The sequence below is a fragment of the Stenella coeruleoalba genome (genome assembly GCF_951394435.1).
Source record: "Stenella coeruleoalba genome assembly, chromosome: 8".
Lineage (NCBI taxonomy): Eukaryota > Metazoa > Chordata > Mammalia > Artiodactyla > Delphinidae > Stenella > Stenella coeruleoalba.
This window is the reverse complement of record NC_137154.1, coordinates 61,906,118-61,931,115: the sequence shown is the minus strand read 5'-3', so window position 1 is coordinate 61,931,115 and position 24,998 is coordinate 61,906,118. Positions and strand designations below refer to the sequence as shown.

Here is a 24,998-nt window from a genome sequence, read left to right as displayed (position 1 = left end):
CTGTGGCTCCCTCAGGCCGTGGGGAGGGAGGGGCACGGAGTGCGGGGCGTGCGTGCGTGCGTGCGTGCGTGCGTGCAGCGTCAGAGGCCGGCGTGACGTTGCACCAGCCTGAGGCGCGCCGTGCGTTGTCCAGGGGAAGTTGTCGCTGGATCCCGGGACCCTGGCAATGGGGGGCTGCACAGGCTCCCTGGAAGGGGGGTGTGGATAGTGACCTGTGTTCGCACACAGGCTTCTTGGTGGCGGCAGCAGCAGCCTTAGCGTCTCATGCCCATCTCTGGGGTCCGCTCTTTTAGCCGCGGCTCACGCCCGTCTCTGGAGCTCCTTTAAGCAGCGCTCTTAATCCCCTCTCCTCGCGCACCAGGAAACAAAGAGGGAAGAAAAAGTCTCTTGCCTCTTCGGCAGCTCCAGACCTTTTCCCGGACTCCGTCCCGGCTAGCCGTGGCGCACTAACCCCCTGCAGGCTGTGTTCACGCCGCCAACCCCAGTCCTCCCCCGGGGGTCCGACCGAAGCCCGAGGACGGAAGCCCGAGCCTCAACTCCCAGCCCCGCCCGCCCTGGCGGGTGAGCAGAGAAGCCTCTTGGACTAGTGAGTGCCGGTGGGCCCTGATCCTCTGTGCAGGAATCTCTCCGCTTTGCTCTCCGCACCCCTGTTGCTGTGCTCTCCACCGCGGCTCCGAAGCTTTCCCCCTCCGCCACCCGCAGTCTCCGCCTGCGAAGGGGCTTCCTAGTGTGTGGGAACCTTTCCTCCTTCACAGCTCCCTCCCACTGGTGCGGGTCCTGGCCCTATTCTTTTGTCTGTGTTGTTTATTTTTTCTTTTGCCCTGACCAGGTACGTGGGGGGTTTCTTGCCTTTTGGGAGGTCTGAGGTGTTCTGCCAGCGTTTAGTAGGTGTTCTGTAGGAGTTGTTCCACGTGTAGATGTATTTCTGGTGTATCTGTGGGGAGGAAGGTGATCTCTGCGTCTTACTCTTCCGCCATCTTCCCGGAAGCGTTCCCCCCATCACATTTTATGAGTACTTATATTCCTCCACCTAAGCACAGCTCACTTATTTATTGAATTTTCCTTCTTTACCATATGCTCCATAAAGATATATAGTATCTAGATGTAAAACAAGCTTATTATTACTACCCTCTACTAACAATAACAATTATGAATTATTACAAAGGACACATTCCTCACCATTAACATTGGTATGACTTATAATTAAAAATAATAATAACTAGCATTTTAATAATGCTTTCAATTTCAAAAGGCTTATCTTCACATGTAGATACATTATATTTATCTGCCTTAAGGTATCAGAAAGGAACAATAAAAGTGTCCTTTTACTTTGTGTGTTCTTTTCCATTACATCCTTGCAAATTGTGGTAATTATCTGAAGCAAATCTTTATCATCTGATAGAAGTCCCGTGAATTAGGTGAGATACTAACACTGTTCTACAGCTGTGACTCCCAAGACTCAGAGCCACCTCCTGTTAGCAGGCACTTGGTTGAGCTTAGCTTGAAACTGTGGTCATCTGACACCAGTCCAGTGCACCCTATATACCCTTTTGGTACCGTATGTCATGTTTTGATTTAAACAAGAAAGCTGAGCATGGAGATTGATGATATAAGTGTATTTTTATGGTGACTCTATCAATAATCCCTTAAACAGCACTTCAGAGTTTAGTGATGCCTTAAAAATATATCACCTAAGTAAAGGTTTCTCTAAAAGGCTTACAAATCACAAAATAGGATTCTTAGCACAAGTACTGAATTCAGTACTTTATTGCAGTTAAGTTAGACATGTTAAGGATCATTGATACATGAAATCATGTTAGTTGATGACATGTCTTAAGCCCCATTAAACAGAAAATGAAAAATACCAGCTTATCATAGAAGGAGCAAGCATGGGCTGCAGAGTCAGTAAAATTCTTGCTGCAATCCCAGTTAGGATGCTTTCTTGTAGGGTAACTTATAGATGAGTTTCTTAACCCTCTGTGAGCCTCCGTTTTCTCTCCTGTAATGGGCATAGCAACACATCCATCCGTATTTGTTATAGCAACTAGTGATAATGTACTGAGTCCAGAATAACCTTTAGCATATTTTGTAGCTCAGTAAATCACAGCTGTGGTTAATATGATTATTTATTAACATTATTTGTAGTATTTATATATTATAATTGAGTGTACAATAAGTAAAGATAAAAGAGGTTGTATTAGAATCACCTCCTCCCCTTTTAGCACTAATCAGAACTCTTAAAGGAAAGCACTTCGTTCTCTCTAAAAGGCCAATTAAAATTGAATTTATTGGAGTTACAACAAAAGAATAGGTTAGCTTGAGATACATTTCTTATGTAAAAAGAAGTGCCTGGCAAATTGTTTAGAATGTTAAATCTCTGTGCTCCTTGTTTGATTGCTTTGTACCTCAGTTTCTGATGTGACAGGAAAGGCCTCTAAAATCTATCCTGTACAACTCTACATTCTGGGATTCTATGAAATGCCCTAGAGAGAGTCATCACCACAAGCTTACAATCTGGAAGGGGAGACAAGTAAACAAGTCTTTCTGTACCTTGACTCAAGAGATTTCACAGGGGTACAGCATGTATTGGTGTCCTCTGGGAGCCTGGAGGAGAGACCAGTTCTGCTTCTAGGTTAGGAGGATTCTCAGGTGGTTCCCACCAGGACCTGAAAGGCCAGTTGCTGAGGAAGCCTGGTTCCAAAAACCTAGGCCTTAGCGAAATACAAAAACCAAAGAATAATTTCTTGTGCCTTGATAAGAGTAGAAATGACATACCTAGTTTCTTTTAGCACTGCACCAAAAAATTATTCTCGAAGACTTCTCCTATACTTGTAAACATGGTAATAAACACATTGATGATAAACATATCAGCTGGTGTAGATTGCTGCACATCATATGTAGAATATAACATATTTTTTACTTATTTGCAGCAAAACCAAGGCAAGTGCCCAGCCCAGAATTGTTCAGTGGAAGCCCCTGCTTGGATGCCTGTTCACCACTGTACTGTGAGTTTATTTGATTATTCTAAGATTGGCAAGATTAAAGTATAATTATTTTTATATGTTGGAACAGCCTTAGTGGAATGGGCTAGAATACTCTCTGAAATTCTAGAGTAGAGCAAACATTTTGAAAGGAGAAAGAATGTCTTCTCAGAAAGCTCTGCATTATAAGAAGCACCGGTGATTAGGGATTACATGTATTTCTTTTTTGGAGTGAGAGTAACTTGTAAAGGATTTGTCGAAATGGGTTATTGGTGGTTTAGAATTGAATACTCTTTAAAATGAATGTGTTTGCACATGTATTTTTCTCAATAGCTGCACATTCAGCAATACTTGATTTTAGATGCCTTAGAGAAGGATTCTTTCTCTTCTTCCATTGTGTTGACTGTTTAATAGTGATGGGTACATGGATTTGCAATTTTCAAGTCTTCGTGGTATAATAATAGCCTCTGCATTTGTGTGAAATCTTCCATCAGAGAATTTTCAAATGCCTTAGAAACAAACAGGTACGATGTCATCATTCCTGTGTTGTAAATGGGAAACTTAAATGCAAAGGAAGTAAGAATAGTGCATCGGTTGTAAGGTTGGGAATAGATTCTGGATGCCCTGACTGTCCTTTCATGAACTCATTCCATGACGCTGTGCTCTGAATAAGTGAAGAAAGTGGCTGATTGTATGATACACTTTTATATATACATTGCCTGATAGAAATGACAGTGGTTCCTCTGGGAACCGTGTGTGCTGTAACTGAGGGTTTGCCTGTCATGAAATAATTTGTGTGTGATGGGGACAAAAAGTTCAAAAGTTACTTTTGAGGCATTCCCCTCATTTGACCTACCTTGCAGGCAGTATAAAGTGATATGTGGAGTGCTTTAAATATCCTCATCTATTATTGAGATACAGTCTTCTGAAAGGTGCAGCTGGACTCTCATAGCATGACTTATGACTGTTAAAAGGCAGTAGGCCTGGAGGAGCCTACTTTTCACTCAGATTGTGTGAGAGAATGAAGCCTCTTTCCTTGACTTTTGCTTATCTGTGGAAGGTGAGAAGGTGGGATCACCTTTAATGAAGGAGTGATGATAATGCTAAGTTTTGGAGGCATTCCTGCAGTGCAGAGGCAGCTCAGCTTGCTGGAGACATGGAGAATAAAAATGTCACACTTTTGTGAGCAGGTGGTCAGAGGGGAGTGCCTGCTTAGAGACTCTGCTGATGCCAGAGAAAGGACGGGTTTTAATAATTCTATTTCTTCATCAATCACTCCTTTTATTGTATCCTTAATGATATTATCTCGCAATTACTGATTTATAATGCCTATTTCTTCAAGAAGACCATGTGCTCTTCAGGTTCCTAGTATACCTACACCTAGGTAAATCCCTGGGTACATGGTAGAAGGTCTGTGAGTGTATATTTAATAAATGAATCTTCAATCTGTTGATTTCCTCTTTATAATAAGTTTTAATAAATTATTTTGTAACTCTCACATTTCTCGCTGAATAGGAATAAATATATTTTTACTTTGTTAGTTGGGTGGTTTCCGTTTCTCACCTTCAAGTGTCCTTTTATAATTTCTCCTTCAGAGTACCATTGAATATGCGTTTTGAGGAATTTTGTTTTCAAACTAGACAAAATTTAGTAGTTAGATTCAGCTGTGTCAGGCACTATGGCAATTGCTAGAGATACAAAGGTAGATGGATAGTGGTCCCATTTTATCAAATACATCCATGTATTCCAATTAGTAGCTGATCCTCCAATACACTGATAATTTCAGCTCAAAATAAAAGAAATTTGACATTTTAGTTACTTTGTGCAGTCTTATTGCAAGTAAATCCATGATTAGAATTCTGTCTTTTGGATTATTAAAAACAGCTCATCCTTCATAATTACTGTGGAGTTACTGCTGAGGATCTGAGAATCCCACATTAGGTCTTCCTGTTGTAGAACACTAAAGACCAAATAGATGACTACATTTAAGACCCTTCCTGAAGATCACAAGTCTGAAATGCCAACACTTCAGTCTGATTTTCAGTTCTATGGTCAGGTGAGAGCATCAAAAAGATATTTCTTCTTGTTTCTGCCATAGAATTGGTAGCTGCTGGTTGCGTAGATTTCCTTTGCCATTTACTTAAAAGTAATACATCTCCCAGTGGGGCAAGCACTTTCTGGAGGAATTGCACAACCTGTAATGATTCTGCTTTCTCTGTCAGTAACCCCAGTCTACAAAAGTAGGCTCCTAGTGGCCATGTTTGGGCTCTGCGAGTCTGTGCCTGGCCATGACTGACTGATCCAAGAGGTAAATATCTGATCCCAGGTGAGCCTGTTGGGTTCTCTCTCCTGGGTATTTGAAATTTGTACCAGAGAGATATCAAACTGGTAGCCATCAGTATTGAATCATATGAATGACAATAGTTTGGAAAATATTCTATGAACCTCAGTTGCTGAGATTCCTTGAGTTGCCGAGATTCCTTGAGTTGCTGTATATTTGCCCTTTGAGGTTTAGCTTGCTTAAATCTCTCTTTGATTTTGTGAGAAGGACTCAATAACCTGCTGATAATCAGTAAGTTACATTTTTTTCCTTAAGTTATCTAGATTTTGTTTTATTTTGTTTGTTTGGGGGAATTTATTGCTCTTTGATTTATTTGCAGCCAAAAAGTAAACTCGCTTAACTAACATCTCCTGGTCAGCAACATTTATGGAGCTCCCACCAGAATTCATGTAACGAGTAGTTGTCTCAGACAGAATGAAGCACTCAGAACTGTGGGATTTTGATAATTTATAATAGTCCATTCATTTCAAGTATCTGGTTATATATAACACTTGGGTACATAAAAATGAGCAAAGAATAATTTGGTAATGACTTAACTCACATTATAAACTGAGAAATATGGCTAGTTAACAATACAGTGATAAAAGTATATTTACGTAACAAAAACTATATACAATATGTAAAGTAGTTCTGGTATTAATTTCCATTTTCTCATCTCTCAGGAAATAGAGAAAATATTAGCCTCTAGCCTCCTGCGTTTAAGAGAATGTCTTGTCCCCCTCAAATCCTCTATGGGCTGAAGCAGGTTATAAATAAATTAATACATACTTACATTCATGATAAATGGATAGTCTCTGTTATCTTTGTGCATTTTTAAATTCACTTGATTCTTTCCTACATTTCTCTCCCCGGTGCCCTATTCTTTCTTGGTGTTTTGCTCTGGAATAATTGTATCCTTATAGCTGGGCTTTGTTACTATATTCAGAACAGTCCTGGTCTTTGTGTGTGCTTTTGCCTCCAGGTTCATTTTAAGTGCAGAGGTTTTATCATTGGTTTTTCCAAGAAACTTTCTCTCTCCAAATTGTTTTTCAAATGCCTGTCAACAGTTACATATTGCCTTAAAAATGACTTCTGTTACTACTTGATCACTCTCCTCTTGGATGCTCTCTTTTTTTGGCACTGCACATCTCTGTAATAATGGGACCAAGAAGTGTTTTTAAAGACTTTTCCTTTTAGTCAGAATTACAATGTACAGATTGGGATTCAAGCTGAATAGAAAATTTACCTCCAGCAATTATACAGAAACATGGGCATATTTATACTTTGTGAATAATTATAAGTGAAATATCTTCTCTAGTGAGAAGTGTGACAGTTTTGTTTATTCATCTTTCCTTGTATGGCTACATTAAGCATTAGAATGATACCCTTCCTCACCTCTACACTTTACATTTAATTGGGTTGTATGCCCATTGGTTTGTACAATCACCAGTATGAACACAGTGGTTACCTGAACCCCTGCCACTTAGAAACAAATGAGAAGAGACCCACAGGTTCTGGGACTCAGGTGAAGACAGGCAGATCTCTGAATCTGGAGTGAACTAGGCTAAGAATCAGTTCCTGTCAGTTGGAAATAAAGAACCTTAGATTTGACCAGCTGCAGGAGGCTTGAGCAGCTGCTGCATTTCAGGGCAGGTCTCTGGACCAGTCAGTATGACTATGGCCTATGAGTGGATTGGGTCACTTTGAGGAATGTCCCCAAACGCAATCCTTAGTTATTAAGCATTACTCAGAAATGGCTGTAATGTATAATTTTACTAATGAGACATATGATATATAAATATACATATTTGTCTAGAATAATTGCTTTGTTTCTCTTTATGTTTGCACACCCCTTAGTTCCTGGAAATTTAAAAATAATGTAATGAGAGAAGTTTCTAAAAGCTAAGTTGAAAAAAAATCCCTGCTATTATGGAGCTTATCATGGATATTGTTATTTCTGCATATCTCTGTTGTTATGTAGTATTCACCCATAAATAGATATGGGAAACATTTTTAAAAATCATATAAGCATTTGCAAATAAGAACACTGTACTCTGAATGCATCAACCCTCATTTACTCATTCAAGGAGCATTTACTGAGCATATTTTGTAAGTTGTAACTGACCCTTTGATTCCTCAGGATAGAGCAGGGAACAATACATGCATATAATCATTATACTCTGTAATACATGCTATATAATGGTCTGTACAAAAAGCTATAACTTTTCAGAATGGAGATTTGCCTCAAGATGGATTTTGGAAGACAGAATATGCAGTTTTTGGTAATAGTTAAGTATAAAAGCTTTAGAATTGTATAAGTTTTGTGTTAAAATACAAATTATGCCACTTACTAGACGTATAACATTGGACAATCTACTTAATCTCTCTGAGTTTACACGTGTAACAGGATATTTTGAGATTTACATGAGGTAATGCGTGCCATGTGTTAACACAGCACCTGCCACGTGGTAATTGCTTGAAAAGTGGTAAGAGAAAAGAAAGAAAAGGATAGGTCATTCTAGAAAGTGATGGGGAAGGATGAATTGGTGAAGCAAAACATAAAGAACAGGCAATAACTCATTATTAATTTAGGGCTATTTAGGAGGGCCCTTTCTTCCAAAAGGATTCTGGTTTGTTCAGGAAGAGTTTCCAGGAGTTAATACACAACTCTTTAAGACTGTAAAAGGAGAAATCCTGAAGCTCTTGAAAAGAAACATTTGCCCTCTGACAGGCAAGAACTGATGATATGGAGTGTCATATTGAGATGTTTGTATTCTGAGTAATATAAAGCCATTTTTGAAGAGTGGGGCTAGATACTCTTTTTAATTTAAAAGCATATTAACATTTCACTACAATGTCTCTTTAGATTATGAAAGTAATTTTTCTCTTTTATGGGAAATCAATAAAAACAGACGTTCCTGTAAGAAACCAGAGGAGATGTTCTTTTAAAGTGTTTATTGTTTCAGCATGTTCTCCCAGACTGCCTCCCATTACCCACAATTGGGATCAATCCCTCTAATTGAAACCAGTTAATACAATGTGCATAAGCTATTCTATACTAGTGCAAAGGTTTTTTTCACCCTGTTTTGGTAGCTTCTCCCCGACCTTTTTTTCTCCACAGTTCATTGTGTGACTTCCTTTTGTATACAGCCCAAATAAATACCCAGACCATGGTACTTAGAAACATCCAATGCAGTCATAAAACAAATAATGTTGTGTCTGCTCTCTGGGTGTTGTAGAGTTCCTAGGAACACAGACCCACTGGGCAAACTCTGCTGCTGGGAAATTACACCCAGGATGGCTTTGACGGGTATTGGCTTTCCAAAGACTGGATGTAATTTTTATTTTTTAGGGCAAGGTTTTCATACCATCAGTGGTTAGTTCCCTTATAGAACAGAAAGTTAGGATGTTATCAGATGATCACAATTTTAGGAAAATTTTGGAAAATTACAGAGTACAGGGCTTTAAATTGGTCTACACTGGGATTAGAGTACATCTGGCCATATGGGTGGTAGCCGTAGGGTTAGAAAAGAATTCAGAGGGGAAATTTCCTTAGAAAAAATCACAATGCACTTTAAGAGATGTGAGCTCTGTGGAATGGCTCTGATTCCAACTTGGTTGTAGTTAGGGCTTTGAATCAAGGAAAGTATGAGGAAGACTAGGTTGATACAATGGATATATTGCTTTTTTCCCCTCTCTTCTGGCCATTATAGTACTTTCGACTTGTACTGGTTTCCTCTCTAGGTTCGAAAGAACCAGCTGGGAACTGCAGGATTCATATCAAATAATTTTGTTACACTGATCTTTGAAGCATGCTCAGAAAGGGAACCCACAGTATTTGTGGGTTTGGGGGGGGGGTTCATGGGAGAGATGAAAGGGCATTTCCAGTGAGCACACATAAAAAACACACAGAGTAAAGAACTAAAGACATGTAAACATGTACCCAGCATGCCCTGTGCAGAGATGAAGGTTTCAAGTCCTGAGGTTGCTGGCAAGATCTGAGAAGCTATACATCAGTGTTCTTATTTTTTTCCCACAGATTTACTGAAATATAATTCACACACTATTATAATTCAACCATTTAAAGCACACAGTTCAGTGACTTCAGTACATTCAGAGTTGTGCTACTCTCACTACTACCAATTTTAGAACATTTTCATGAGCTCAAAAGAAACCCCATGTCCATTATAAGCCGCTCCCCACTCCTCTTCCCTCCAGCTCCTGGCGATCACTAATCTGCTTCCCATCTCTACGGATTTGCTTATTCTAGACATTTCCTATGAATGGAATTATAAAATACATGGCCCTTTGTGATTAACTTCTTTCACTTAACTAGTATTTTCAAGGTTTAGCCATGTTGTAGCATATATCAGTTCTTCATTACTTTATCTTGATGAGTAATATTCTGTCATATGGCCATACCACATTTTGTTTATCCATTCATCAGTTGGTAGACATCTGTGTTGTTTGCCCTTTTTCATCATGTGATGAAAATACTACTATGAGTATTCACATGCAACTTTTTGTATGGACATATGTTTTTACTTCTCTTGGATGTATACCTAGGAGAGGAATTACTGAGTTGTATGGTAACTGTGTTTAACCTTTTCAGGAACTGCCAGACTGTTTTGTAAAGCAGTTACACTATTTTACATTCCCACTGGCAATGTGCGAGGGTTTCAATTCTCCACATCCTCACAACGTTTGTTATTATCTGTCCTTTTTATTGTAGTCATACTAGTGGGTATGAAGTGATATCTCACTGTGGTTTTCATTTTCACTTCCCTAATAATTAGTGATGTGTTGAGCATCTTTTCATGTACTTTTAGGCTATTCTTTTATCTTTGGAGAAATGTCTATTTAGATTTTTTACCTATTTAAAAAAAATTTTTTTTGTCTTTAAGTCTTTGAGTTATAACAGTTCTCTATATGTTTTTAATACTAATTTCTTATTAGATATGTGATTTACAAATATTTTGTACCATTCTGTGGATTGTCTTTTTACTTTTTGATACTCTCATTTGAGGCACAAAAATTTAAAATTTTGTTTTTATATATACACTATATATATACAGTATATATATATATATATATATATATATATATCATATCTTCTTTATCCATTCATCTGGTTTTTTTGGAATTTTTGAATTTTATTTTATTTATTTTTTTATACAGCAGGTTCTTATTAGTCATCCATTTTATACACATCAGTGTATACATGTCAATCCCAATCTCCCAGTTCAGCACACCCCCACCCCCCACTGCTTTCCCCCCTTGGTGTCCATACGTTTGTTCTCTACATCTGTGTCTCTGTTTCTGCCCTGCAAACCGGTTCATCTGTACCATTTTTCTAGGTTCCACATATATGCATTAATATGCGATATTTATTTTTCTCTTTCTGACTTACTTCATTCTGTATGACAGTCTCTAGATTCATCCACGTCTCTACAGATGACCCAATTTCGTTCCTTTTTAAGGCTGAATAATATTCCATTGTATATACGTACCACATCTTTATCCATTTGTCTGTCGATGGGCATTTAGGTTGCTTCCATGACCAGGCTATTGTAAATAGTGCTGCAATGAACATTGGGGTGCATGTGTCTTTTTGAATTATCGTTTTCTCTGGGTATATGCCCAGTAGTGGGATTGCTGTGTCATATGGTAATTCTATTTTTAGTTTTGTAAGGAACCTCGATACTGTTCTCCGTAGTGGCTGTATCAATTTACATTCCCAGCAACAGTGCAAGAGGGTCCCCTTTTCTCCACACCCGCTCGAGCATTTGTTGTTTGTAGATTTTCTGACAATGCCTGTTGTAACTGGTGTGAGGTGATACCTCATGGTAGTTTTGATCTGCATTTCTCTAATAATTAGTGATGCTGAGCAGCTTTTCATGGGCTTCTTGGCCATCTCTATGTCCTCTTTGGAGAAATGTCTATTTAGGTCTTCTGCCCATTTTTGGATTGGGTTGTTTGTTTTTTTAATATTGAGCTGCAAGAGCTGTTTATATATTTTGGAGATTAATCCTTTGTCCGCTGATTCATTTGCAAATATTTTCTCCCATTCTGAGGGTTGTCTTTTCGTCTTGTTTGTAGTTTCCTTTGCTTTGCAAAAGCTTTTAAGTTTCATTAGGTCCCATTTGTTTATTTTTGTTTTTATTTCCATTACTCTAGGAGGTGGATCAAAAGTGATCTTGTTGTGATTTATGTCAAAGAGTGTTCTTCCTGTTTTCCTCTAAGAATTTTACAGTGTCCAGTCTTACATTTAGGTCTCTAATCTATTTTGAGTTTATTTTTGTGTATGGTGTTAGGGAGTGTTCTATTTTCATTCTTTTACATGTAGCTGTCCAGTTTTCCCAGTACCACTTATTGATGAAGTCCAGTTTATCTGTTTTTGTGTCACTTGTCATATCTATGGAGGCTTCACGTGACAAGGTCACAAAAATTTACTTCTATATTTTCTTCTAAGAGTTTTATAGTTTTAGCTCTTACATTTAGGTCTATGATCTATTTTGAGTTAATTTTTATGTATCTATAGTGTATATGGATAGCCAAGTGTCCCTGAACCATCTGTTGAAAAGTATTTTCTTTCCCCATTGAATTGCCTTTGCAGCCTTGTTGAAAATCAATTGACTATTAATGTAAAGGTTTATTTATGGAACTTCAATTCTATTCCGTTGAGTTATATGGCTATCTTTATCCAGTACTATCTTGATTACTGTAGCTTTGTAGTAAGTTTGAAACTGAGAAGTGTACATCTTCAACTCTGTTCTTCTTTTGCAAGATTATTTTGGATATTCAGGATCCGTTGCATTTTTATATGAATTTTAGGATCTGATTGTCAATTTACAAAAAAGCCATCTAGGATTTTGATAAAGATTGCTTTGAATCTGTGGATTAATTTGTGGAATATTGCCATCTGAACAATATTAAACTTCCGATCCAGTGAATGTTTTTCTATTTATTTAGGTCTTCTTTAATTCCTTTCTACAATATTTTATAGTTTTCAGAGTACAAGTTTTTGCTTTTTTTTGTTGAATTTGTTCCTAAGCACTTTATTACTTGTGATGCTATTATAAATGAGTTTGTTTTCTTAATTTCATTTTTGATTGGTCATTGCTAGTGTATGGAAATACAATCAATATTTATTTATTGCTCTTGTACCCTGTAACATTGTTGAACATATTCGTTTTAACAGCTTTTTAGTGAATTCTTTAGGATTTTTCTATATACACGATCATGTCACCTGCATAAAGAGATAGTTTTACTAGTTTTACTTCTTTCTTTCCAGTATGGATGCCTTCTGTTTCATTTTCATGCCCAGTTGCCTTAGCTAGAATATTCAGTACAATATTGAATAAAATTGGCAAGAACAGACATTCTTGTCTTGTTCTTGATGTTAGGGGAAAATTCAGTGTTTCCTCATTAAATATGATATTAGCTGTGGGATTTTTATAGATGGCTTTTATCATATTGAGGAAGTTCCCTTCTATTACTATTTTATTGAGTGTTTTTATCATGAAAGGGGGATTTTGTTTGTTTATGTGTTTATTTTGATATTTGTTTTTAACACTTAAAATTTTCATGTGTTGAGAGAGTGCCTTGGCTTTCTATTGAGAAAACTAAGCAAAACTTTTCTAGGACTCCTGGAAGTATAATCTACCTACTCATAATCCACATCTGATTTTGCCAAAGGATAGCTCTTCCCTTATTTGACAGATAAGAATACTGAAGCTCAGAGAAGTGAAATATTTTTTGGCATCACAAAAAATATTTTTTGGAATCCTTTGGGTACGCAGTCTGGTGTTGTTTCTGATATAATTCACCATCTCTCCAGAATAAATTTATGCTCTTGAGTTTGCTGTGAAAAATAATGAATTCAAAAGAGACTGGTTTTTTTTTTGGTAGCTGTGCCTTGTGTCATGAAAGGTGCTGCCTGGATTCTATACATTGAATGTTGGGTGACATTGCATTGTTGGACAACCATATTGGCAACCACAGTAGGACATTGAAGGTCTTCCTTCACAGCACTGTCAGGATTTCTAATCTTATATGATTTATTTGGAGAAGAAGACCATGTAGATAACTACTATTATAAAGAGAGTTATAATAAACCTGACTACTTAGAAATTTAGTTATGTCCTTCTGTTCAGAGCTAATGGAATTTTAATAATGAGTTTTCTATAAGAGGATTTCTAGGCTCTATCTTCCTTCTTTGTTTCATCATTTGATGTAGCAATTAAATATGAAATTTTCTCTCAAAGGTCATTCCATGACAGAGCTATAAGCTACAAGATTGTTTTTCACAGGTTTATAGAGGGATGCTGATATAGAATATGGTGATTCAATAATTTGTAAATTATTAAGAATACAAAAAAGCTATACTGTGATGGGTCTATGGATTTTCCTATCCAAGGGCTTTGTCTCTGTGTCCAGAAAAATTCCTGGAAGAATTGAGTTTTTGTTCTCTCTGACATCAGTTTAAGGAAGCTTCAGCTATATTTACTGACCAATGTTTTACTTACTTAGTATCCAACAACCTCTATTATGTAGTACACACTGAGAATTATCTAGAAATAAACAAAAGTTATGTTGAAGTGAACTAAATCAATATTTCACAGCTCATTTACAGTGTACCTACCTATTCCATGACCTCACTGTGTGAGCTTCTTATTGTTTCTCAAATACATGTATTTGAACAAGAGAGACCCATTATACCTTGTTTCTGAGCCTATTTAGATACATTTCTAAAAATCATGGCTACTTATTACATAACCCATTAGAGGATCCAGATAGTTAGAACAGGTGTATAGAAATTCAGGAGAAAGCATTACTAAAGCCTGGTATATTAGCAGCCATGGGACGTGGCAGTCAACAGTGAGGAAAGAAGCAAATGTTTAAAACAAGCACAAGCCCTTAAATTCTATGATGTAATTGAGTGGTGGGACCTGGGTACATCACAACTTAGTATTCTAACTGACATTCATAAATGTTGGCCATGGGTCAATACATAAAAATCTAAAATTATGTCCAAAGATTTTTTTGGAGAAGAATTACCTTTGTGACATCTACCTGCAGCTACTAAAACATTTGCAAACTATTTAAAATGTTCAAAATATAAAAACATCGTATACTTCAAAGGATAAACTTGAATTATTGGGTAGATTCATGTTTGGAAGCACCTCTTTCTTTGATGGTTTTGATTGATGAGCAGAGAGCTGGCATGTTTCCACTCATACAAACTCTCAGGGCAGTGGATTCCTCTCTCCTCCAACTTAAGTAGTTGAGTTATTGGTTTGAATTTGTGGTGGAGGCAAAGGTGGTATTGAGGGAGGCAGAGAGACTGACAGCAAAATAGGGAGGGATACGTGAAAGGAGATTTGCCTTCGGTTTTGTAGTGATTTTTAAACAGTACAAGGTATTGACACTTGTTGGCATTACCTGAGCTTTTAAGTGTAGGTTAATGTTCTTCCTGTTGAACTTTTCACTCATCACTTAAGGAGTCAGTGTTGCATAGTAGTATGAGTTTGAGTTTTGGGCATGAGTTTTGGAGTCAAGCAGAGTTTTGGAGTCAAGCAGAAGTTGAGATCTCCTTTCTCTCACTAGCCATATGAACTTCAGTAAGCATTTCAACGACTCTTTGTCTCCCTTTTCTCATGTGAAGTAGGAATAATAACAGATACCTACCTTGCTAGACTACTTTCAGAATTAAAGACAATGTATGCGATATGCCTAAATCAGTGCCTAGCACATAGTAGGTACTCAATACATGTTGTTTTTGTAATTATTATGGCATTATTATTATCAGCACTGTAGAATTCTGAAGATGGTTACAGTTTGAGATCTATATTTACCCCACAAAGGCACTTGAGCAATGAACTCTCAGATAGGTTGGCCTACTTTCAACTTACCTCAGATAGTGGATGTAATTGAAAGGTATAGAGTCTGAATGTTTAAATGAGTTAATTTTATTTTAAAAAGCATAAAGGTTTTTATTTTTGACAGTGATTTCTATTACAATTTATATATCTTTGAAAGTCATTTGTGAACTTAGTGTCATTGCTATATTATTTTTTGGTTACTTGAATTCCTGAAAAATACTATGAGAGAATGGGTTTCAGCACTGAGTGGTGAAAGAGCCTCTGAAGCATATATGATTGCTTTGGTTATGGAGTGCTAAGTTTGGTGCAGTTATGATGGAATCTCCTTCCTTTTATATTAACAAAGTAAATAAATGTCTTATGAACTCCTCTGGGTACTTTTCCCTAGCTATCATACTATCCCTTTTAATTTGATGTTTTTAGATCATGTGAAACAAATATAGACATCATCAAGTGCTCTTGATTTGGGTGTTGGTGCTGTTCATAAACCAGCTACAGTTATGAGTTATGAATGACAGCTCTTCCAAGTAAATAATCCTACCTTGAAAACCTCATGCTGCACACATCTCCTTAAAGAAACTTTTCCTACAACAATATTCAGGGGACGTGTATATTGCACAAATTTAGCATTTAAATGAAGGCCATATAACGTATGAACAGGAGTGTACTCTAAGTAGTAATGATTATAGGCTTTAAAAATATTTATCCTTTGTGCATTTTTTGTATATTACCAATTACGTATAATGAACCTAGAAATCCAAGGAAATAACAACAAAGAAATGTTATTTAAATAATTGAATTATACAAAGAAGATATGGAGGTGTTCTCGTCAAAGTCTTCCTTACGCCTGCTTACTAGTCTGACTTTCTGTGCTGCTCTTCTGATTGTGCTTATCCCCTGCTCAGGCTTGCCTCATTAGATTTAGCTTTAGGTAGTCCAAATAGGGGAAGCTATTCCATGAGGCCATGTCTGTAGCAGCAGCCAGCTTCCTACGTCCAATACAGAGCAGGTGTCAATGACAAACCTCTTGAAGCAGCCTCCAGCTACTTCGGATCTCTGCGGAATTGTACAAATGTTTGGACAAACCTGGCCTGAAGAAAACTTTTAACAGGGCTTGACAGAGAAATGCAGCATTAATTGCTACAGCTTCTCAAAGAAGTCCTGTTGGCAGCAGGTGGCATAGTCCCCTGACAGCCTCATAAAAACAGCCCCTTCCAGTCTGGATTAATGGACTGATTTCAGCAACAAAAGGTATAACAAATGTATCTATCAAAACCCCAAACCTAAGCATGATTGGAGGAGGTGGAAAAGGAGCAGGTTTCATAACAACCACTCTTCCATTAGAGCAATGAGGAAAAATGTATACAAATATTTGAGCATTTCATTTACCGATCCATATATTTTCAATCAACTCAGAGCACACACCTCACTGAAAAACTCAATGCCATTCAAGTTTGGATTGGCAGTGTCTCCCAACCACAGGAAAAAAAAATGCTAACTGATCTTGAGGGCTATTTTATTTTATTGTTTAATTTTTATTTTTTAATTTTTAATTTTTTTTTTTTTTTGCGGTACGTGGGCGGGCCTCTCACTGTTGTGGCCTCTCCCGTTGCAGAGCACAGGCTCTGAACACGCAGGCTCAGCAGCCATGGCTCACGGGCCCAGCCGCTCCGCGGCATGTGGGATCTTCCCGGACCGGGGTGCGAACCCGTGTCCCCTGCATCGGCAGGTGGACTCTCAGCCACCGCCACCAGGGAAGCCCTTGAGGGCTATTTTAGATTGCATTTTGGTGAAGTAAAAATTTTGCATAATTTAATATCCACAGCTTAATTAAAACATCCCATAAATATCCTTTCTCTAAATATGCTAATACTCTGTTGAAAAAATCTGTTTCTGCAATGTATTTGGTCATACACCACTGTTCTTTAGGTTGTATCAGCATTTTCATTAAAAAGTTGTGCTCTGTTTATAACTCAAAAGCAAAAATGCATTCTGAGCTAAAACTTAATGTCCAAAGTCTTTGTCAAAAAGCAATTTTCTAAAGTATACACAGAATGGAAGTTTTATGACTCTGTGAAAGCTTGAAGTCTATAGGAAGACCTATAAGACACCAACAAAAGAATCTCACGTGTTTCTGTGCATCAGGACAGCCCACAGAATCTGGGAAAGAAGCTAGACTATGGAAGGGAATACAGCCTTTCTGACACTGTGCTGGAGAATCAGGGTACATAGGGTTATTCTTGGTTGCATTACTTGAAGGACACTGGAAGGATCATGGACTTTGGCGTTACCTGGAACTGGTTAGAGTCATACCTTTACTGCTTACTTAATTTGGGAAATTCCTTCACCTCTGAGCCATGTGTGTGGATTGAATGAGATGACAAACATAAAACTCCTGCACACCATTCATTTTCTTCTCTTATGATTTATGATGTTGTTTGAAGCCACTGACTTGCTTTTCCTCCATTGTTTAGAGTATTTTTTTCCTGAGAGTTGGTATTTCTTTGAGTGGCTTTCCTTAAATTTATGTTGCTTAAACATAAAATACTAAGTCAAACAAATGATAAAATCATTCCAAGGCCACGCCCAAAGAAGGCAAAATATTATACAGAGTGTAAGGACATGTCACACAATTGTAGAGTAGATAGAAAGTCACCTGTTTCTTCCCCACCAATCCCTAGTCTGGGAATTTGCTTTGCTTTCTGTAGCCTATACTATGTAGACAGAAGCCCAAACTGCCCAGTAATTCAACATTAGCAGGAATCCCTTGCCTAGGAAAGCCCTTGACAACAGAAATGTGGCCTTTTATAGATGAAATGAAATGTTCTCTTTACAACTGCCTGTTTAAAGAAAAAAACAATTGAAAAGAGGGAGAATTTTAAATTTCCTGTTGTCAGATGAACTGTTCTCTTGACAAGAGCTAGTTTATTATCTCAACATGTGTTATTTAAACAAGGCTCAGTCTTCTGTAGCACATCTCCATTATTTTTTTGGCTCATCAAAACCTATTTATCCATCTATTTTTCCTCCCTTCATTAATTCTATAAATATTTACAGATTGCCCACTATGTCCCAGGAACTGTACTAAGTCCTATAAATTCACAGTGTGAGAAAATATACACAGACCCTGCCCTCGAGGAGGAAGCAGCAATAAATTAAAGAATCCCATAAGTGAAGATAAAGTTGTAATTTTGATGAGTGCTACAGAAAAGATGTACATGGTATATTGGGAGTGCATTTGAGGATGTACTGATGTAGAGAGGGAGGTCAGAGAAGGCTTCCTTAAGGGAATGCTAATTAAGCTTAAATTTTAAAAGTAGGATCAACTTGGGGAAGGAGGAAGAAGAGTATTCAGGAGGAGGGAACCGTATACACAAAGATTCTATCTTAGACGGGAAAGGAGCTGTAAGGCCAATAGGGCTAGAGGGAGAGCATATAGGGGCAGCTTGGTAAGAGAAGGAATTGGGAAGGGAGACACAAACCATCTAATGTTTAGGATTTCTTTGAAGTATTTTAAGTAAATTAGAGAGAGAGGAGTGAATCAGGTAACATGGTCATATTTGGATTTTGAAATCATCACTCTAGATGTTATGTGTAGAACAGGTGGGATGACGTAGAAAAAAAGTTATAGTTAAAAACAAAACTAGTTACGAAGCTTTTTCAGAAGTCCAGGCAAGAGATAGTGGTAGCATGAATTAGGGTGGTGGTGGTGATGAAGAAACATTGAACATATATGAGAGTTTTAGGTTTAAACATTCCAGAACATAGATATGAAATGCATATGGGAGTTTTAAGAGGAAAGGAAGTCTCAGAGATGACTCCCGATTACCTGTGTTATATGAAACAGTGGGTAGAAGTATCATTTAATGAATTTGAGAACTCTAGGAAAGCTTCATTTTAGGGGTGGTAGTAGGAGAGCAAGGTATTCATTCTGGATAACTTAAGTGTTAAAACTCTTATTTTATTGATTGAAGTACAGTTGATTTACAATATTATAGTAATTTCAGGTGTACAACATAGTGATTCAATATTTTTATAGATTACACTCCATTTAACGTTATTTTTAAATGACTATTTCCCTGTGCTGTATAATATATACTTGTAGCGTATGTACTTAATACATAATACTTTGTACCCCTTAATTTCCTAACCCTATCATGCTTCTCATCCTTCCCTTTCCCCACTGGTAACTGCTAGTTTTTTCTCTAAATCTGGAGTCTGTTTCTGTTTTGTTATATTCTTTCATTAAGTGATAACATTCAATATTTGACTTTGTCTGACTTATTTGACTAAGGATAATACCCTCTAGGTTCATCCATGTTGTTTCAAATGGCAGAATTTCATTCTTTTTAATGGCTGAGTAATATTGCTATATATGTACACATATACATGTGCACACACGCACACACACACACAGCCACATCTTCTTTATCCATTCATCTGTTGAGGGACACACAGGCTGCTTCCTTATCTTGGCTTTTGTAAATAGCACTGTTATTAACATTGGGGTGTGTGTATCTTTTTGAATTAGTGTTTTCATTTTTTCTGGATATATACCCAGGACTGGAATTGCTGGATCATATAGTAGTTCTATTTTTAGTTTTTTAAATAACTTCCATACTGTTTTCCATAGTGACTGCACCAATTTACATGCCTACCAACAGTGCAAAAGTCTTCTGCACATTCTCTCCAACATTTTTTATTTGTAGACTTTTTTTTTTTTTGCAGTACGTGGGCCTCTCACTGTTGTGGCCTCTCCCGTTGCGGAGCACAGGGTCCGGATGCGCAGGCTCAGTGGCCATGGCTCACGGGCCTAGCCACTCCGTGGCATGTGGGATCCTCCCGGAACGGGGCACGAACCCGCGTCCCCTGCACCGGCAGGCGGACTCTCAACCACTGCGCCACCAGGGAAGCCCCAATTTGTAGACTTTTTGATGATAGCCATTCTGACAGGCGAGAGGTGTTATTTCATTGTGGATTTGATTTGCATTTCTCTGATAATTAGTGATGTTGAACATTTTTTTATGTGCCTGTTAGCCATCTTTATGTATTCTTTGGAAAAATATCTATTCATGTCTTCTGCCCATTTTTTGAGTTGACTCTTTGTTTGCTTTTGATATTGAGCTGTATGAATTGTTCATGTTTTGGATATTAACCCCTTGTTGGTCATATCATTTGCACATTACTTTGTCTCATTCAGTAGGTTGTCTTTTCATTTTATTGATGATATCCTTGGTTTGCAAAAGCTTTTAAATTTAATTAGGTCCCATTTGTTTACTTGTGCTTTTATTTGTTTTGCCTTAGGAAACAGATCCAGAAAAATATTGCTACCGTTTATGTCAAAGAGTGTTCTGCCAGTGTTCTCTTCTAGGATTTTTATGGTTTTAGGTCTTACTTTTAGGTCTTTAATCCATTTTGAAAATATTTTTAGTATGATATGAGAAAATGTTCTAATTTCATTCTTTTACATGTACCTGTCCAGTTTTTCCAGCACTACTTATTGAAGAGATTATTTTTCTCCATTGTATATTCTTGCCTTCTTTGTTATAGATTAATTGACCATAGGTGCATGGGTTTACTTCTGAGCTTTCTATTCTGTTGCTTTCATCTATGTGTCTGTTTTTGTGCCAGTACCATAATGTATTTGTTTTGTTTTGTTTTTTACACATCTTTCACCTTCTTGGTTAAATTTATTCCTGAGTTTTTTATTCTTTTTGATGCTATTTTAAATGGGTTAGTTTTCTTAATTTATTTTTTGGATAGTTCACTGTTAGTATATAGAAACACAATTGATTTTTGTGTGTCGATTTTGTAACCTGCAACTGTACTGAATTGTTTATTAGTTTTAACAGTTTTTTGGTGGAGTCTAGTGTTTTTAAAAATTTTTTTTGAAATAAGGTGATTTACAATGTTGTGTCAATTTCAGGTGTATGGCAAAGTGATTCAGTAACATATGTATGCGTGTGTGTGTATGTGTGTATATATATATATATACACACACAACATATATATTGTTTTTTTACATTCACTTCCATTATAGGTTATTACAAGATATGAGTGTAGTTCCCTGTGCTATACAGTAGGTCCTTGTTGGTTATCTATTTTATATATAGTAGTGTGTATATTTTAATCCCAAACTCCTAAATTATCCCTCTCCCTACCACCCCTTGTTAACCATAAATTTGTTTTCTATTCTGTGAGTCTATTTCTGTTTTGTAAATAAGTTCATTTGTATCCTTTTGTTTTTAGATTTCTCATGTAAACAGTATCATATCATATTTGTCTTTCTCTGTCTGGCTTACTTCACTTAGTGTGATAATCTCCAGGTCCATCCATGTTGCTGCAAATGGCATTATTTCATTCTTTTTATGGCTGACTAATATTCCATTGTATATATATTTCACATCTTCTTTATTTGTTCATCTGCCGATGGACACTTAGGTTGCTTCCATGTCTTGACTATTGTAAATAGTGCTACTGTGAACATTGGGGTGCATATATCTTTTTTTATATATAAATTTAATTAATTAATTTAATTTGGCTGCATTGGTCTTTGTTGCTGAGCATGGGCTTTCTCTAGTTGTGGCGAGTGGGAGCTACTCTTCGTGTGGTGGGCAGGCTTCTCATTGCGGTGGCCTCCCTTGTTGTGGAGCACAGGCTCTAGGCACACAGGCCTCAGTAGCTGTGGCATGTGGGCTCAGTAGTTGTGGCACATGGGCCCTAGAGTACAGGCCCAGTAGTTGTGGCACATGGGTTTAGTTGCTCCATGGCATGTGGGATCTTTCCGGACCAGGGTTTGAACCCGTGTCCCCTGCATTGGCAGGCAGATCCTTAACCACTGCACCACGAGGGAAGCCCCTGAGGTGCTTGTATCTTTTTGAATTATGTTTTTCTCTGTATATATGCCCAGGAGTGGGATTGCAGGATCACATGGTAACTTTAATTTTAGTTTTTTAAGGAAACTCCATATTGTTCTCCATAGTGGCTGTACCAGTTTACATTCCAACCAACAGTGTATGACTGTTCCTTTTTCTGCACACCTTCTCCAGCATTTATTATTTATAGACTTTTTGATGATGCCATTATGACTGGTATGAGGTGATACATCACTATAGTTTTGATTTGCATTTCTCTGATAATTAGTGATGTTGAGCATCTTTTCATGTGCCTATTTGCCATCTGTATGTCTTCTTTGGAGAAATGTCTTTTTAGATCTTCTGACCATTTTTATATTGAATTGCATGAGCTGTTTGTATATTTTGGAGGTTAATTCCTTGTCAGTCATATCATTTGCAAATATTTTCTCCCCCCCCCAAAAAAAATATATTTTCTCCCATTCTGTAGGTTGTGTTTATGTTCTGTTTATGGTTTCCTCTGCTGTGCAAAATCTTTTCAGTTTAATTGAGTCCCATTTGTTCATTTTTGGTTTTGTTTCTATTACTCTAGGACATGGGTCCCAAAAGATACTGCTGTGATTTGTGTCAAAGAGTGTTCTGCCTATGTTTTCCTCTAGGAGTTTTATAGCATCTGGTCTTACATTTAGGTCTTTAATCCATTTTGAGTTTATTTTTGTGTATGGTGTTAGAAAATGTTCAAACTTCATTCTGACTATAATACCCAAGGCAATGTACAGATTCAGTGCAATCCCTATCAAATTACAAATTGTATTTTTCACAGAAGTAGAACAAAAATTAAAATTTGTATGGAAACACAGAAGACCCTGAATAGCCAAAGTAATCTTGAGAAAGAAAAAAGGAGCTGGAGGAATCAGGCTCCCTGACTTCAGACTATACTACAGAGCTACAATAATCAAAACAGTATGGTAGGGCTTCCCTGTTGGCACAGTGGTTGAGAGTCTGCCTGCCCATGCAGGGGACACTGGTTTGTGCCCCGGTCCAGGAAGATCCCACATGCCGCAGAGCGGCTGGGTCCGTGAGCCATGGCTGCTGAGCCTGTGCGTCCGGAGCCTGTGCTCCGCAACAGAAGAGGCCACAACAGTGAGAGGCCCACGTACTGCAAAAAAAAAAAAAAAATCAAAACAAAAAACAGTATGGTACTGACACAAAAAAAAGAAATATAGATCCATGGACCAGGATAGAAAGTCCAGAAATAAACCCATGCACATGTTGTCAATTAATCTATGACAAAGGAGGCAAGAATATACAATGGAGAAAAGACAGTCCCTTCAATAAGTTGTGCTGGGAAAACTGGACAGCTACATGTGAAAGTATGAAATTAGAACATAATGTTTTGATTACTGTAATTTTGTAGTATAGCTTGAAGTCAGGGAGTGTGAAACCTCTTGCTTTGTTCTTCAAGATTGCTTTGGCTATTCAGAGTCTTTTGTAGTTCCATATGAATTTCAGGATTATTTGTTTTAGTTCTCTGAAAAATGCCATGGGTATTTTGGTAGAGATTGAATTAAACTGTAGATTGTTTTGGGTAGTATGGAAATTTTAACAGTATTCTTCCAATCCATGAACATGGGATATCTTTCCATTTATTTGTATCATGTTCAATTTCATCATCATTGTATTACAGTTTTCAGAGTATAAATCTTTCACTTCCTTGGTCAAGTTTATTCCTAGGTTTTTTTGTTTGTTTTTTGGGAGAGGATGCAATTGTAAATGGGATTGTTTTCTTGAATTCTCTTTCTGATAATATATTATTAGTGTATAGAAAGCAACAGGTTTCTGTATACTAATTTTGTATCCTACAACTTTCCTGAATTCATTTATTAGTTCTAATAGTTTTTTGGTGGGGATTTTAGGGTTTTCTATATATAGTCCCATGTCATCTACAAATAGTGACAGTTTTACTTCTTCCCTTCCAATTTGGATGCTTTTTATTTCTTTTTCTTGTCTGATTGCTGTGGTTAGGATTTCCAATATTATGTTTAATAGAAGTGGCAAGAGTGGGCATCCTTATCTTGTTCCTGATTTTAGAGGAAAAGCTTTCACCTTTTCACCGTTGAGTATGATGTTAGCTGTGGGTTTATCATGAATGGCTTTTGAGATATGTTCCACCTTTACCAAATTTGTTGAGAGTTTTTATCATGAATGGATGTTGAATTTTGTCATATGATTTTTCTGCATCTATTGAGATGGTTGTTGATTTTTATCCTTTGATTTGATAATGTGGTATATCACATTAATTGTTTTGTGGATATTGAACCATCCTTGCATCCTTGTTCTAAATCCCACTTGATCATGGTGTGTGATTCTTTTTATATATTGTTGAATTCAGTTTGCTAAAATTTCTTGAGGATTTTTTACATCTATATTTTTTAGAGATTTGGCCTGTAATTTATTGTTTTAGTAGTATCTTCTTATTTAGTAGAATAAATTTGGAAGTATTCCCTCCTCTTTATTTTTTGGAATAGTTTGAGAAGGATAGGTGTTTGTTTTTTCAAAAAACCAGCTCTTGATTTCATTGATCTTTTCTATTGTTTTTTTTTAACTCTATTTTATTTATTTCCTTTCTGATCTTTATTTTTTCCTTCCTTCTGCTGACTATGGGCTTTTTTTTTCTAAGTCCTTTAGGTAGTAGGTTAGGTCATTTATTTGAGATTTTTCTTGTTTTTTGGGTAAGGCTTGTATCACTATATACTTCTCAGAACTGCTTTGCTGAATCCTGCAGATACTGGAGTGTTGTGTTTTTATTTTCAGTTGTTTTGAAGTATTTTCTGATTTGCTCGTTGATTTCTTCATTGACCCATTGGTTTTTTAGTAACATGTTGTTTAGTCTCCATGTACTTTTGTTTTTCCCATTTTTCTTCCTGTAATAGATTTCTAGTTTCAGGCTGTTGTGGTT

General features: G+C 37.1%; 1 protein-coding gene across 13 annotated transcripts in view; it reads left to right on the top strand.

Annotated features, from left to right (window-relative positions):
- DLG2 (discs large MAGUK scaffold protein 2) overlaps positions 1-24,998 on the top strand; it is a 2,041,348-nt gene that overhangs the window by 468,128 nt on the left and 1,548,222 nt on the right. For 10 of the 13 annotated variants that reach the window (XM_079928919.1, XM_079928924.1, XM_079928927.1 and 7 more), the window contains one exon: positions 2,931-3,005. In XM_079928919.1, coding sequence (XP_079785045.1) covers positions 2,931-3,005 — 75 coding nt within the window. Of the gene's footprint in view, positions 1-157; positions 587-2,930; positions 3,006-24,998 lie in introns of those variants that run through there. The other 3 variants (XM_079928913.1, XM_079928911.1, XM_079928912.1) reach the window with 2 other exon arrangements.